The 15,217-nt window shown below is 36.0% G+C and overlaps 1 protein-coding gene across 2 annotated transcripts in view; it reads right to left on the bottom strand.

Annotated features, from left to right (window-relative positions):
• KAT6A (lysine acetyltransferase 6A) overlaps positions 1-15,217 on the bottom strand; it is a 116,827-nt gene that overhangs the window by 61,614 nt on the left and 39,996 nt on the right. For both annotated transcript variants that reach the window (XM_046648367.1, XM_046648368.1), the window contains exon 3: positions 116-224. In XM_046648367.1, coding sequence (XP_046504323.1) covers positions 116-224 — 109 coding nt within the window. The remainder of the gene's footprint in view (positions 1-115; positions 225-15,217) is intronic.

Here is a 15,217-nt window from a genome sequence, read left to right as displayed (position 1 = left end):
AAATTAGAACCAAATTAAAATATTACTTTCAAAAGGATGAGAGATATAAATTCAGTTACACATACTTCCGTCATGCCTGACAGCACGTTTTAGAAAGAATACAGGGATCACGTACCACTGTTGCCACAGTCGGCACAAGAGATGAGTTCCTCTGGCTTCTTTTCTCGGTTTTGTTCTTTTGTACCAAGACAGAAACTACAGATGGGGATTGGTTCAGCAACCGGCTGTAAAGAAAAACACAATAAGTCAGGTACTATTACTTTTTTTAGTATTAATACAGAGTCACTAAAATTACAGTTTTAAATTCCTGTAAGAGTGACATGTAACTTTAGGACAAGTCTATCATTCTCCTTAATTTCCAACCAAGTAGCTGAGGTTTTAGAAAGTCTGCTTTGGCTGGACCTTTACAACTGGTCCTTGCAGTGACAACTTTGGTCCAAAAAGTCATATCCCAATCATGCTGCTCTCTTAAAAACTAAATGACACAGTATGGCTTAAACACAGCAAATCCTTCACCTAAGACTGAAAAATTCAATTAAATTAAGTGCAAGAAATCACAGTATCAGCCCTTAAAAAGCATGTGATATAGGAGAAAAGTGATAAGATGTATACAAATAAGCATTATGTAAAGCCAAAGACATTAAGTGCTATAAGAGAGAAACAGTAAGTGCTCTGTATAAGCGGGAAAGATAAAATTCCAATTGTGGTTTGGAGGAGAGAGGTTGAAAAAGGAAGACAACATGTATTAACTGCCAGTATTATGTTATGGGATCTTAAGAAGTTTGTCCAGGGACAACAGATAATAATTGATAAAAGCAGGCTTAAACCTACAGCATTAGCCACCTCTCCCGCCCCCCCACAAAGGAGGAAGATAAACACAATACGGGTATTATAAACAAGATGAACTTAAGTGTGCAGTCTGCTAAGGCCAGTGCTTAAAGGATATAGTTTCTGTGATAAGGAGTGGGGTGGGGAATAGGGAGAGGGGGAGAAGCTAGATCAGTTTGTGAAGGTTGCCACCAAATGTCTTGTAAAGAAGTTGGACTTTATCCTGCAGAAAAAGAACAATAACAGAAGGTTACTCAACCAAGAGATGATCACTTGTATATGAGAAAAATAATTCCAGTAGCAAAGTCAAAGACAAACAGTGGAAAACCTGAAGATAGGTAGAACATTTAAACAGTGATTCCAATAGTCTGAAGACAAGATAAGAACCTGAACCAAAACTAAGGAAATGGAATAGAAAGAATAGCTATGGACTTAGAAAACAACTAGTTGTGGAAGTGATAGAAAAGGAAATGAGTTACACAACTAACTCAACTGAAAATGGCAACATCAACTGTGAAAGGTAAGTCATTTTAAAGAAGAAAATGAAGAGGAAAGCAAAGAGATGACAAGTTTGATTTTGACGTGTTTAGTGGGAGGTACTCTCGGTCAACTCTCACCTATTTACGCTAGGCATTGTGCAGTATAGCAATATAAAGCCCTCAAGATGCTTTTAGTCTACTGGGGAGAATAGATAAAATGTTCGTATGTACCATGATAGAAGTATTACAAAGGCAGGCAAAGGAGGAAGTGATCAAGTAGGGGAAAGGGATGACAGGAAAGGCTTCACAGACTTAAGTTCTTCTGGAGGTATTTGACAGGCAGGCCCACCTGATGGGGGCATTCAAAGAAAATAAAGAAACAGGTTTTGGTGGGGCGGGGGAGGGAGGATGAGCTTAGTCTGGGACTTACTGAGCTTAAAATGCCCATGGAACATCCATGTAGCAATGTCCATGGACATTATGATATAGGGATCTAGAGTCAAGAGAAAGGTCTGGAAGTAAAAACCTAGGATTCCTAGACATACAAAATGGCATTAAGGTCATGAGAGCTGATGAGTTCTCACGTGGAGAACACGTAGAAAGAAGGAGTTAAGGTCAGAACACCAATGCGACTGGCAGAGGAAAAAGCCTGCAAAGGAAACACGGTAGTGAGACAGTTGGATGATATATCAATATGGAAATCTCCAACACAAGCAAAGTAACAGTACTGCACAGTCAAGGATTAAATGAGAGATGAACGGCTGGAAGTTGTCTTAATAACTGTGGCTGTGGTAAAGATGACCACATCCTTTCTTTAAAAAGGAATACGGAAAAGAACCAGGGAGTAAAGTCAGGAAAGACTTCATTCAAGAGTAGGAACTTGAAGTAAACTCTAAAGAAGACCGAGAAAGAAGGCGGAAGCAAGTCACGAGGTCTGAGCTTTATGTTGCAGACTCTAAGAACCAGTAGAAGATTTTAAGAAGAGGAATGATACAACCAAGACTTAAATTTTAGAAAAGTCACTCTATAAGCAGTTGAAAATGGACTGGAAGGGATACGATTACAACCCAGGCCATGAGTAATGAAGCCCTGAATTAAGGAACTGACAACAGAAATGGAGAAGAGAGAGAAAAGATATTTAAAAGACAAAACTGGAGGGATCTTACGGTTAATCAATTTGGGGTGGGGAGCACAGTAAGAAAGATGATGTCTAGAAAGACACCATTAAAGTGAAAAGGCAAGCCACAGAATGGCAGATCCTAACAACATATTTAACTGACAAATGGCTCATATCCAGAATATATAAAGAACTCTTACATGTCAGTAAGAAAGAGACAGAAAACTCAATAGAAAACTAGGCAAAAGATTTCAAGAGGTACCTCACAACAGAAAATACATGAATAATATGTAAACAGCCAACAAACATAAGAAAAGATGCTGAACCTGAGTAGCCATCAAGGAAGCAGATCTTCAAGAATGGGTAAAATTATGAAGATTGGCAATAGTGAGCGTTGATAAGAAAGAGGAACAACAGAAACTGCTGACAGAAATACAAATCAACAAAACCACTCTGAAAACTATTTCACATTATCTACTAAAATTAAACATAGGCATACCATATGATCCAGCACTCCCACTGTAAGCTATATACCCAAATGGAGTACATACACACAAATACAATAAAACATACATAAAAATTATCAGAGCAGCATTATTCATAATAAACAGTAATAAAAAAACAAATGACAGTCAACAACATGGATGAATATCACAAACACTGAACGAAAGAACAGACATAAAAGAATACATACTGTTATCATTTTACTTATATCAAGTTCAAAAACAGTTCTACACTGTTATCAAGCCAGGGTAGTGGTTACCTTTAGGGAGAAAGGAAGAGGTGGTGAGTTGGAAAGGGACTTCTGAGATATTGGTAATGTTCTTTTTCTTGACCTGAATGGTGGTTTCATGGATGTTAATAAAGTAATAATTAAGGTATACACTTACAATCTGTGCACCTTTCTGTATGTATATTTTAATTAGAAAGTTAAATTTAAATTAATGAACATCTATGGAGTAGGACTGTGATGCCTTTGGAATATTCTGAAAGAAATAGCAATGGTGATTTGGACATCGGAGTTTGGAACTTAGAAGAGAGAACAGGCTGGAGACAGATCTAAAAGACATCAACATACAGATGATAAGTGACAGCACCCAATGAGAAGGTGGAGTGGAGCGGAGTAGGTAGAAAGGGTAGAGAGTAATGAAGGGAAGGGGAGAAGTTAGATGAAGTCTGATATAGAAGAATATCAACATTTAGAACCATCAGAGGAAAAAAAGGAGATCGGAAGGGACCCATACGCGAAAAAATAGAACCAAGAGAAGTAATGACACAAGAATTTCAAGAAGCAGAGAGCAATCAACCATCAATGTTGGGAAGATAAAGTAGCTACTGGATTCTACAACTGAAAAACAGTTGGAGACCTCACTGAGAGAGAGCACTTTTCAGTGACAGGCTAAGAACTCAAGTCATAGGAACCAACAAACTGCCATGAAGGGACAGAGCAGACAGGAGACAGCTACAAAGAAATGCCAAAGGGTTATAATGCGTTCTAGGTAGTCAAGATGAAAAAGACTAAATCTATTTAATTGTGGAAGACAAGACATGCATGGTCAAAGAGATTCAAGAACAAATAACAGGAACATATTAGATAGTAAAGTTTAGAATTGCACTGTTCATTATGGTAGGCACCACAAAACATGGCTATTTAAATTTAAAATTAAATTAAATAAACTTAACTCCTTAGCCACACTAGCTACATTTCAAGCACTCAATAGTCACACGTGACGAATGGTTACGGTACTGGGTGGCACAAATATAGAACAATCCCATCATTACAGAAAATTCCATTTGATAACACTGGTTTAGAAAAGAGGATGGATTTTAAAGCATGGGTAAAGGGACTGTTCTTAGTAGTAGAGGATGGTGTAATGCATATTGTTTGCAGGTAGGATGGTGGGAATGGGGAAAAGTTGAGGGTGCTCATTTCTGATAGCCTCATTATTTCTGGAAAATAGGAAATATAATCACCTGCTAAAAGTGGGGCAGGGATTGGCCAGATAGAGCATGAGAAAAGCAACAGATGACTGAGAAAACTGAGAGGTGAGACTGGCTGCGTCCAAGAACTGAGATAGTGAAAATACCCTCCTCTCAAAATGGAAAGTAGATACACATTCCTCAGGCAAGACAGAATCAGAAAAGTATGTATGAACATAGAGAATAAATTCAAAGTACAAGAGAAAAGTTGATGGAGTCCCTGCAGAATGGTCTCTTTCTTTTTACTAAAATACAAGTTAACGTCACTTGCTTAAAGAGAAGTAGATAGGTATGGGTTTGCACATTTACAAAGATCAGAAGACACCTGGAAGTCTCTGTGTAGAAGGTGACAGGGAATCAATTAGTGATGTAAAACAAAACTGTCAATCACTCCTAACCACGAAGCTAAGTTGAGAAAGAATCAATTTGTAGTTTTTTCTAATCAAAATGGTTATACAACTTTCCCTGACAACTCTGAAGTCTTGGGCTGACAAAATCAGAAAGCTGTAGATTGACAAGATAACCCAAAAGGCGAAGCCCACTAAAATGCAAATACAAATATTTCTACAATAGTGGGCCGCAAAGTTGAGGCTGGACATCATAAAGAGCAGGGGGCTGACAAATTGAAAGTATAAGGAGTTAAGGTACCACTGGAATCCTGAAGAATGGAAATAAAGGTCCAGTAAAAGGACTGGAAAAGTAGAAGAATTGAAGACTGTGATCAGCGGAACTTTAGAGTTTGTTATTTCGTAAGAATAAAGCTCTAGCTAATAAAGGAAATCCCAAATAGCAAATGTGCATGAATTCTTTAATATTTAGTATGCACTATTCTAGACAATTGAGGGTGCACTGGTGAAAAATGCAGACAAAGCCCCCACTTTTATGGAGTTTACATTCTAGTTGAGTGCAGAAGAAAATCAAATCGAAGACAATAAAGTTAGGAAGTCAAGAAGTTGGGAAAGCATGATTTTAGAAGGCCCATATAAATGTGTTCAATTCAGCAAAAATGATAACTGTGCTCAAAATAGGAAAGTTTTGTAAATGCTTTTCTAAAGTTTTAGAGAAAAGAGTATTGGTAAATAATAGCTCCCCTCCAGAAAAAAGCAGAGCTCATGGTATTAGTAGATGGAAAGAACTTCATGTCAGAAGAATTCGTTCAATAAAGGAACAACAATCACCTAAGAGATAGTAAAGATCAAGGAATATGTCAACTCTTCTCGGGCCTCTTCCCATCCCATCTTCTTTTTAAAATAGGGGGAAGAGTACGGAAAAATTGTTCCACTAGGAGGATACGGACACAATTCAATGTAATGGCCTACTAGTGGTAGACTGGTGGTATCACTTTCACATACAGACTACATTACTTCAGCGGTCTGGTTAAAAAAAGGACAAACTTGGGTTCAGATAAAGAATCCTGCGCAACCTGCAATCACGGAGATGTTGGAGAAGCCTACACTATAATAAGAAGCTATAGGGCACAGCAGGAACAGTATAATAATTCATGTTAAGTTACCACAATTAACACACATTAGGTATAGCAAAGCACCTGGTTAATCTACTACTTCTGAAGGATAGACTAGATCACACTTAAGGGAGCAAACACACAAGGATGAAGAAAAGACAAAGTCTGAAAAATAAATTATTGTTATTCTTCAGCATAGGAAATGCAGTCTTAAAAAATTAAAACTATGCAGTAATCTGTGTCTTCAAACATGTATCTTTATCACCTATAACTAGACAATAAAGTTCACAATGGGAGAAAATGTTATTTAAAATCATACCTAAGAAATCCTCTATGTTCCTGTATGTTCCCTTTAATAGTACTGCTATTAACATTTTTATATGTGATCAATACTTCATATTACTAGATTTTGTCTATCCCAAAACAAAATAACTGAGGTCATTCAAATCTATTCATTAAAGTCAGGGAGGGAGGGTAGTGTTTTAGATAAACTGGCTGCCTGGTTACCTGGAGCTGTGTAGACAGTCAGTTTAACTAAATTATTCTGGTACTTATCAAATGACCAAAGTCTTAGACTTTGCCTACTCACTACACCAAACAATTCACTAATTATTCCCAGTAATGACAACTTTACTTAAGTTTAAACAGTACTGATGTTCACAGTGTGAAAATAAGACAGGCTGAAAAGCAATGTAAGTCAAATAAAGACACTGGTCCAAACGGACTCAAATTATACAGAAACAGAGAGTTTGGAATAACACGCAGCAGTGCAGCCCAAATTTCCTTAACCTAAACATTTCACATTGAAGATGCTTATTCACTGACATCATAGGACTAAGCACAAACATGATAAATTTTTCAGCTACCAAAACAAAACTGAATCCACGGAGAAATATTATTACTGACAACGATCATGATATTTTAACTAACTGATAATTTCAAGACATTTTTTAAGTGCAACTTGGGAAAGAGTAATAGTACTTTGAAAATTAGTCATTTTAGCTGATGAGCTATAAGCAAAAAAGTAGTTTAAATAAGTCATCTAGATTAAAACATAATCTATGAGGTTTTCTTTGTTGAACAAACAGCACTGGTAATCAGTAACTGTGATTTGTTTTACAATATGCCTAACTATATTGTTAAGAGCATAAAAAATTATAACTCCAGATCATTCTCATTCCAAAAATATTAATAAGCCTGAAAATCAGTGAGAAAGGGCTAAAACTACATTGAGTTCACCTTAAGATTTGAATCTGAAATGTACCGGGGTGGTTCTAGGACAGCGAAGTGATATTCACAACATTTTCCAAGTAAAACTCTACAAGCTGACTTCAATTATCCTGTACCATAAAGATAAAAAAAGAACAACTGATAATCTATGAATACAATTTTTAAAAATCTGTGTAAAGAAAGGCAAATACACCATAAAATCACTGTTCCCAGACCTGTCCAAGCTTAGTGCTTTAGTTCATTGTTCTTATATCTATATAAAATAAACCTGTTCCTACAGCTAATAAAACAAGAAACAAGTCTGTAGCAAATGACTTTACACACCATTAAACACAGCAGCCAGAGTGAACCTGTTAAAGGGTAAATCAGAGTACATCACTGGACTGCTCCAAACCCTCCAACCAGTCCAATGGCTTCTATCTCAGATTAAATGCCAAATGAATGCCAATGCCCTATGTGATCTGCACCCCCTCACATACACACACAATTACCTCTGACCACATCTCCTCCTGCTCTCTCCCTCTTCCATTCTACTCCAACTTCCTTACTTGCCTTTCCTCTATAGGTCAGATATTCCACTGACAGGGCCTTTGCACGTGCTTTCCTTCTACTGGAATGCTCTTCCCTAGATCCTTCAGCTCTCCACTCAAAAGTCAACTTCTCAGTAAGGCTTTCTTTGACCACTCCATCTAACATTTCAAAACAACTCAGCAACCACAATAACTCATATTCCCCTTCCTTGCTTTATCTTCTCCCCTTAACCCTTTTCACTAATTAATATATTATGTATGTGTATCTTATTATTTGTCCCCCACTCAATGTCAACTCTATGAAGGTTTTGATTTCTCTTTGTTCAGGACTTATTCCTAGTAGTGAGAACAGTGCCTAAGGTATAGTACGTATTCAATAAGTGTTTTCAATACATTAATTAAACTACCTTGTAGATCTAAAAGTTATAAGAAAAGTAGTATCTTAGAACAATGAGCTGGTCTGAGCCTGATAAAGCTATCTGCAGCTCAATAATAAGCTTAATAATATATAAACGTTCTACTGCTTACAAAGTAATCTCACAAAGTAATTTCATGGCCTCAATAACTAGTAAGATTTTTGCCACAGCGATCTACTTCCATTCAGTTTCTCAAAAGAGGGGACAGATTTGCGGCAGGAGCAATCAGAGTGTACCCTGTGTCATCTGTTGCCCTAGGTTGCCTTAACCACCATGTTGAGATCTCCATAATAATCACCAGATGGCAGCATTGAGGTAAATACATAGTAGATACTCTGATAACAAGGAGACAGAGTTGAGCAGCATTCTGACTTGAATTTTTTAGAAATAACTTTTAAAAACAAGAGCAGTAAAAATTTCGCCCAGTGATCTCTACTACATGGGGTTTATACTATGAAAGAAAAGAATTTTTAGACAGAACCACTTAGACTATCTTAAACAAAATGACATTTCCTAGATATCCAGATACATCTTCTGAGATATTCCCATCTTAAAGTCCAATTTTCATTTTTCCATCCAAGATCTGTCTTTAACTTTTTTAAGCCATTATAGACTTGCCATCGTCTCCATTTTATATTATCTTCTGAGGAACTCAACTCTATGCTGTCTCTGTTCTTAAATACTGAAAAACAAGGACAGTAAAGAGTCTGTTTTGTTGTACATAATTATACCTAGTTCTTTCAAGACTGAACTCAATGATAAATTCTAGATTTCGTGACCCCCAGAATTTTCAAGGAAAAAAACTGCACTTGGAAACTTAGACTTAGGACTTTAGAAACCTCTAAGAGATCATTTCACGAGCTACCAGGCAATAAAGATTCATGATTTCTTAAAAGCTACAAATGTTCTCAAGTTTTATGGCCACTGGAAATTATGAAGACAAATTAGCGTGGCCAATATTAAGTGTATGAAAGAAGGGGGCTGGCCCGTGGCTGAGTGGTTAAGTCCGCGCGCTCGGCTGCAGGCGGCCCAGTGTTTTGTTGGTTCTGATCCTGGGCGCGGACATGGCACTGCTCATCAAACCACGCTGAGGCAGCGTCCCACATGCCACAACTAGAAGGACCCACAACGAAGAATATACAACTATGTACTGGGGGGCTTTGGGAGGAAAAAGAAAAAAATAAAATCTTTAAAAAAAAAAAAGAATATGAAAGAAGTATATAATTCATATAAGACTCCCATATAAAACTCAAATATGCACTAAGCAATAAACTATGGTCACATCATTCTTCCTTAGACTTAAATACAGAATATCTATAAAGCATTATAAAAACATTCTCAAAAAAAGCTTATGTTCAACTATAATTAGTACAGCTCATTTTTTTTTAAAAGTCAAGTGGTATACCACGGAAGGACAAATATTGTATGATTCCACTTATATGAAGTACTTAGAAAAGGTAAATTCATACAGACAAAGTAGAAGAGAAGTTACTAGAACTTGGGAGGAAGGGGAGAATGAGGAGTTATTATTTAATGAGTACAGACTTTGAGATGAAAAAATTCTGGCAAAGAACAGCAGTGATGGGTTCAAAACACTGTTAATGTACTTAATGCCACCAAACTGTACCCTTAAAAATGTTTAAAATAACAGATTTTGTTATGTAAATTTTACCACAATTAAAAAAAACAAACAGGGGCCAGCCTGGTGGCATAGTGGTTAAGTTCACGCACTCCGCTTTGGCAGCCCAGGGTTCATGGGTTCCGATGCCGGGCATGGACCTACAAACTGCTCATCAAGCCGTGCTGTGGCAGCGTCTCACATACAAAACAGCGGAACATTGGCACACATATCAGCCCAGCGACAATCTTCCTCAAACAAAAAGAGGACGATTGGCAACAGATGTTAGCTCAGGGCCAATCTTCCTCAACAAAAAAATTAATAAATAAAAAGAAATTTTAAAAAATGAACAAAACTAGTATAGATTTTTCATATTCTCACAAGTCAGATGATTTAAGTAATAGGTCAAAAGTCACGCAGTTGAGAAGCAGCTACTATAATCTGTCCTCATCTCAAAGCCTATATCTTTTAACTGTTCTTGTAGAACCCCTCATTATGTTAATCTTGAGGGCAGTAATTAGACTTGAAATTGTAGTTTTAATCCCAAAAAATGAAAAAAAAATTTAATTACTAGTAATAAATTCTGGCTATTGAATTTTAACGTTAGCCATTTTACTTTCATTGTACCTACACTGAAGTTGGTTACCTTTCAATCCAATTACATAACAATAGCGCACCCTTATGCCTTAAAAATTTTCTTGTAAGACAAGTCTAAGAATTAAAATCTATCAATCAAGTACTCCTCAGTCTCAAACTAAAACCTCTTTCTGACCACTGGGTATCTGATCCAACCAGGTTGCTTGGCATGAACCACCAAAAAAGCTCCTCTCAAATCCCCCACCTAACTTCACCTCCATACTTTTAATTTTTCTTCAAGCTACAGCCTCACAAACTTCTTCCAGTTCTTCTAGTGGTTCCAAGGTATTTGTTCCAAGTGGTTCCAAGGTATTCTCCTGCCTCTTTCTTCTCCCACAATTATAATCAAGGAAAGTAAATTTAACTACAAATTAACTTCCTTCAATGGATATTTATTTCACACAACTTGTAACTTAAATAATTTTCAGCTATCATTAGTTGATAATATCTACTGCTGAAGTACTCTATTATGTATAATAAAGCTAAATGAATGGCTCTATTATACATAATAAATACCCAAAGGATAAAGAAGAGGTAAGTCTTAGCTTAGAAAAATAGAAAATTGAACTATTCTTAGGCATGGTTTAGTGAAGGAAACCAAAATGATGCTCAATGACTGAGCAGGGGGAAAACGAATATTGCTAGATTTTCAAAATACTACCCAAAGCATAAGAAGTCTAGTAAATATTAATTTGGTAAAGCACTGTAATATAACAAAAAGTCTGAGACAAAAAAGGAGTTCTCACATTTTCAAAGCACTTATAAATGTCAGTAAATACAAAACAAAATCTCATAAAATAATTAGAAATCCCAATTAAATACTATTTTCATTATCCATTGAACACACCAAAAAGTCCAAAAGTAAGCTTTTTAAGAGAATATCTGCACAATTAGCTATTTCCAATATTATAAGGGAAACAAATTGGCACACAGAGTTCACTTTAGGAAGTTAATACTTTGCTGGAAGGCATTTATACTTTCTTGAAAAAGCTGAAAATTCTAAAATATTTTGTTCTCTTCCAGTCAGACAAGCCCTTCTCTCAGTCCTACCCAGTTCTTCATTCCTTCACTACTAACGGCCTTGGATCCACTCATGCTCCTCCCAAATCCTTTCCGACAGTTTACAATTCAATTTTTCTTCATCTTTTCCAAAAAGACAGCCCTAGGTAAGCAGAAATCACTCTAGGCCTCTTAATTCACCCCTTAAATGACTTGTGCACAGTATGTACTAAATAAGCATTCACTGAAACTAAAATACAACAAAATCATGCTTAGCTCCAGATAGGTTTATCAATTACTTACTCAAAGCCTCTCCTCCAAGATTCAATAATCTACAGGGGAGCTACCCTTGGGTAGGATTTAATCTCTTTAAATTCTTCAACACCCCATATACTATCAAGTACTCTATGGCGGCTTACTAAACATTTCTTTAGGATAATCTTTTCCTCAAAAGCATAAAGTTGCAAAAGATATATAATAATAAAACAACATGAATGGCCTGGAAAATAATCCATTTTCCATTATTGATAGTCTGCAATAAGTTAACCTTATATAATTTTAATCAGTTCCAACATAACTCATTAGGGATTACAAAGCTTTCACAGGGGTACTAAATTGAATTCATTTTTATTATGATGAGTTCATTCAATGAATTCTACAATTAGAATAACAAGATTATTGGTGAAAGAAAATAAGTGAATGATATAATCAGATCATTAATGATCAATTCCAATTTACACTTTTACTACAAATATAGATTACTGTAAATTTAGATGAAAAAGCAATCATCTGTCAAGATACTAAAACAATTTTCTATTTCCTAATCAGAGGTGACATCAAAAATGCTAATATGCATATGTATTTGCTGAATTTAAATTCTATGCTAAGAAACTGTAAGGAATTCTCTTTCTTTCACATATTCATCAGTTATTTGAAAGCTCCACTTTCTGTTTGTCAGTGACATATCATTGTCCTCATTCATCCAAATATGATACTGTCTCTCCTTTGCTTTACGGTCCTTCTCTTTCTATTTTAATTTCTTTTTATACCCATGGCTCTCCCTTAATTCAAAGTCATATCATCACATGCAATAACCTACATGGACTGACTCCCTCTAGCCTTTCTTTGATTTTTTTCTGCACAGTGCTACCAGATTAATTTCCCTAGAATACTATTTTTTTATCCAGTTACTCGCCTGGCTCAAAACCTACATAACAATCCCAACTGCCAGTTCCTACAGGCTGGTATTCAATTCCCTGCACCATACACCAAACTACTTTTCTCACACTATCTTCATCTACTCCCAATCTACTCACTTGTCTTCAGAGATCATACTTTCTTGCTCTTTCTCCAAGTTTTTTTAATCCCGTCCCTCAAAGTCCTTTGTATCCCTGCCTCTAAGAATCAGCTCAGTAGAGCTTACAGACAGATTAGGTTCTGTCATTTATGGCATCATTTTGACCAAGTTACTTAACCTCTTTGGTGTAAAATGGTACAACATACCTACCTTTCAAGTTATTGTGAAGATTAAAATGGGATAAAGTTATGGGAGTGTAACTCAAACATAAGAAGATGCAAAATAAACGCTGGTTTCCTATATCCTTTTTCAAAACTGCATCTATCCTTCAAAGCTTATCTTTGTTAAATGATCGATTGCCACTTTTTAATTCAGGGTAAGTTTTTGTTTTGTTTTAATATCCCAAAAAGGTAAGCTGATTAAAATTTTCTGTGGACTAACAGATTTTCTATATATGGTATTTATTTACATGATTGCATTAAGATTTTTTTAAGTCTTTTTGTACGTGCACATTTACCACACTGCACATTACCCACGTTAAAAGAATTCTCTAGTGGTACTTGAGTACAAGAGCATTAGCAAAAGAATATTTTCTATGCTAAAAATATATAAAAGCGATGGTTTAGAAGGAGTAAGATGTTCAACAAGACTTTCACATTCATTACATTTTTAAGAGATTGCAACTGTGGGCATTTATTCTGGCCAAACTGCGGTCTAAAATAAATAACACTTGAACAAATTGGCAAATAGCATCATTTTCCTCAAGATCTACCAAAAACAATAACTGACACATATCTGATAGGATGTGGAGTGTTCTGCTACTATCAGAACCATGGTGTTTGCAACGGAAAGGGATCTTTAAAAAACATTATATATTCATTTTACCACAGATAAATATCATTGTCAAAGGCTTCACATGACTACATAAAGTGATTAAAGTAACTTAAAGTCACGCAGATATTCTGACTCTCAACTTCAACTCAGTCACCCAAGTAAACAACCTATAGGCAAAGTATTTTTTTGAAAGAAAGAAACACTTTACAGATGGAAAACGTTCAATTTCAATTATTAATAAATAGTGATACTATTTACTAATAATATGGTGTGGCAGGATTTAAACTTACATATTTAACACTAAAACTGACCAGAGGGTCTCCTGCCTTCTTCAAAAAGTAGCATTATCCATAGCAAAAGGAAATCAATCTTTTACCCCTTTTTCCCAATCTCAGAGAACGATTAAAGAGAGGGAAAGAAAAACAAACATATAAAAGTCACAACAGGTTCCTAAATGTAACTAAAAGGGTACTAAGATCTTTTGTTTTAACACAGCACATTAGCGTCTTTGTAAACGAGTAAGGCAAAACTGTTCTGCCTAAGAAACTAAGAGAGAGGCTATTGAGAGAAGGTCAAGAAAAGTGGAAGAAGGTTGGAATGTGGAGAAAGAGGTGGCCAGTAACAAATTCCTAGAGAAAGGGCGGTCAAAGGACTTTTAAGAACTGTGTAACACTCAGTTCTAAATTGTTTCTATGCTACAATAAAAATCTTGCAGTCCAAGTGAAAGACAGAAGTGAGCAATTTTCCAGTAAGAAAAAAAAGTGAGGGGGCTTAAGTTTGGTTCTGCACAGAGCAGGGGGAAGAGAATCCACTAAAAGAGCTAAAGCAAAAGTAAGATGGAGGCCTCAGGAACCTAGTCAGAAGCACCGTAATAACGCAAGTCCCTGAATATTTGCAGAGATCTTGAGAAAGAATGGATTTTCCCCACAAGGAATAAGGAGCTTGTCAAAAGGCAAGCCTCAGCTGTCAGCTGCACTAGGCTGCAGTGGGCAATGCTTCCCTACCTACAAAGCACCCTGCAGTCCTAGGACTTCCAGAAGTCAGCAAAGACTACTTACTACCTCTTTGTCGGCTTCATCGTTTTAGGTTAAAAAAAAAAAGTTTAAAGAGAAAAGCTTGATTTTATAATTAGGATAAACAATAATTATGTTCTCATTTAAAAAGACAGATAAGAAAAGGAGGAAAGAGAGTAAAATTCTCTCCTAATCTTTCTCTTCCTGCCCTGTAATATTTATTCCTCCCCTAACATCTACTGAGTACTTGATGCACTGTTATATATGTTTTACAGGTATTAACACTTTTAGACTTAACAGCCGCCCTACAGATGGTACTATTATCACCAATCTCCCGAGGAGAAAACAGACCCCCAGAAAGATGAAGTCACTCAAGGTCATAACAAGTGGCAGTCTGGCTCCAGAGGCTGCACTACTCAATCTGGAATTGTGCTGTCTCAGTTTTTCCTATATATACACTTTTAAAAAAACAAAACACACAAATAGGTCCACACTACATATGATGTATAATCTGCCTTTTTGTCAAATTTACTTCCACTCAATAAATCCAAATCAACATCATCTTTCTAATGGCTATATAACATTTCACTACATGTTGTAAGATAATCCCATTGATGGTTAAATTGATGAACATTAATAAATATTTAATACTTCTAATTTTGTATTATATCCAATATTATAATCAAACATCCCTGTATACACATCTTTGCTTACTTTCTGGATTATTTCCTTAGGATACATTTCTTGAACTAGAACTGCTGAGTCAAAAGGTGTGCAC

The sequence above is a fragment of the Equus quagga genome, chromosome 22 (genome assembly GCF_021613505.1).
Source record: "Equus quagga isolate Etosha38 chromosome 22, UCLA_HA_Equagga_1.0, whole genome shotgun sequence".
Lineage (NCBI taxonomy): Eukaryota > Metazoa > Chordata > Mammalia > Perissodactyla > Equidae > Equus > Equus quagga.
Note: the sequence above shows the minus strand (reverse complement) of the source record. Positions and strands in the feature narration are given on the sequence as shown.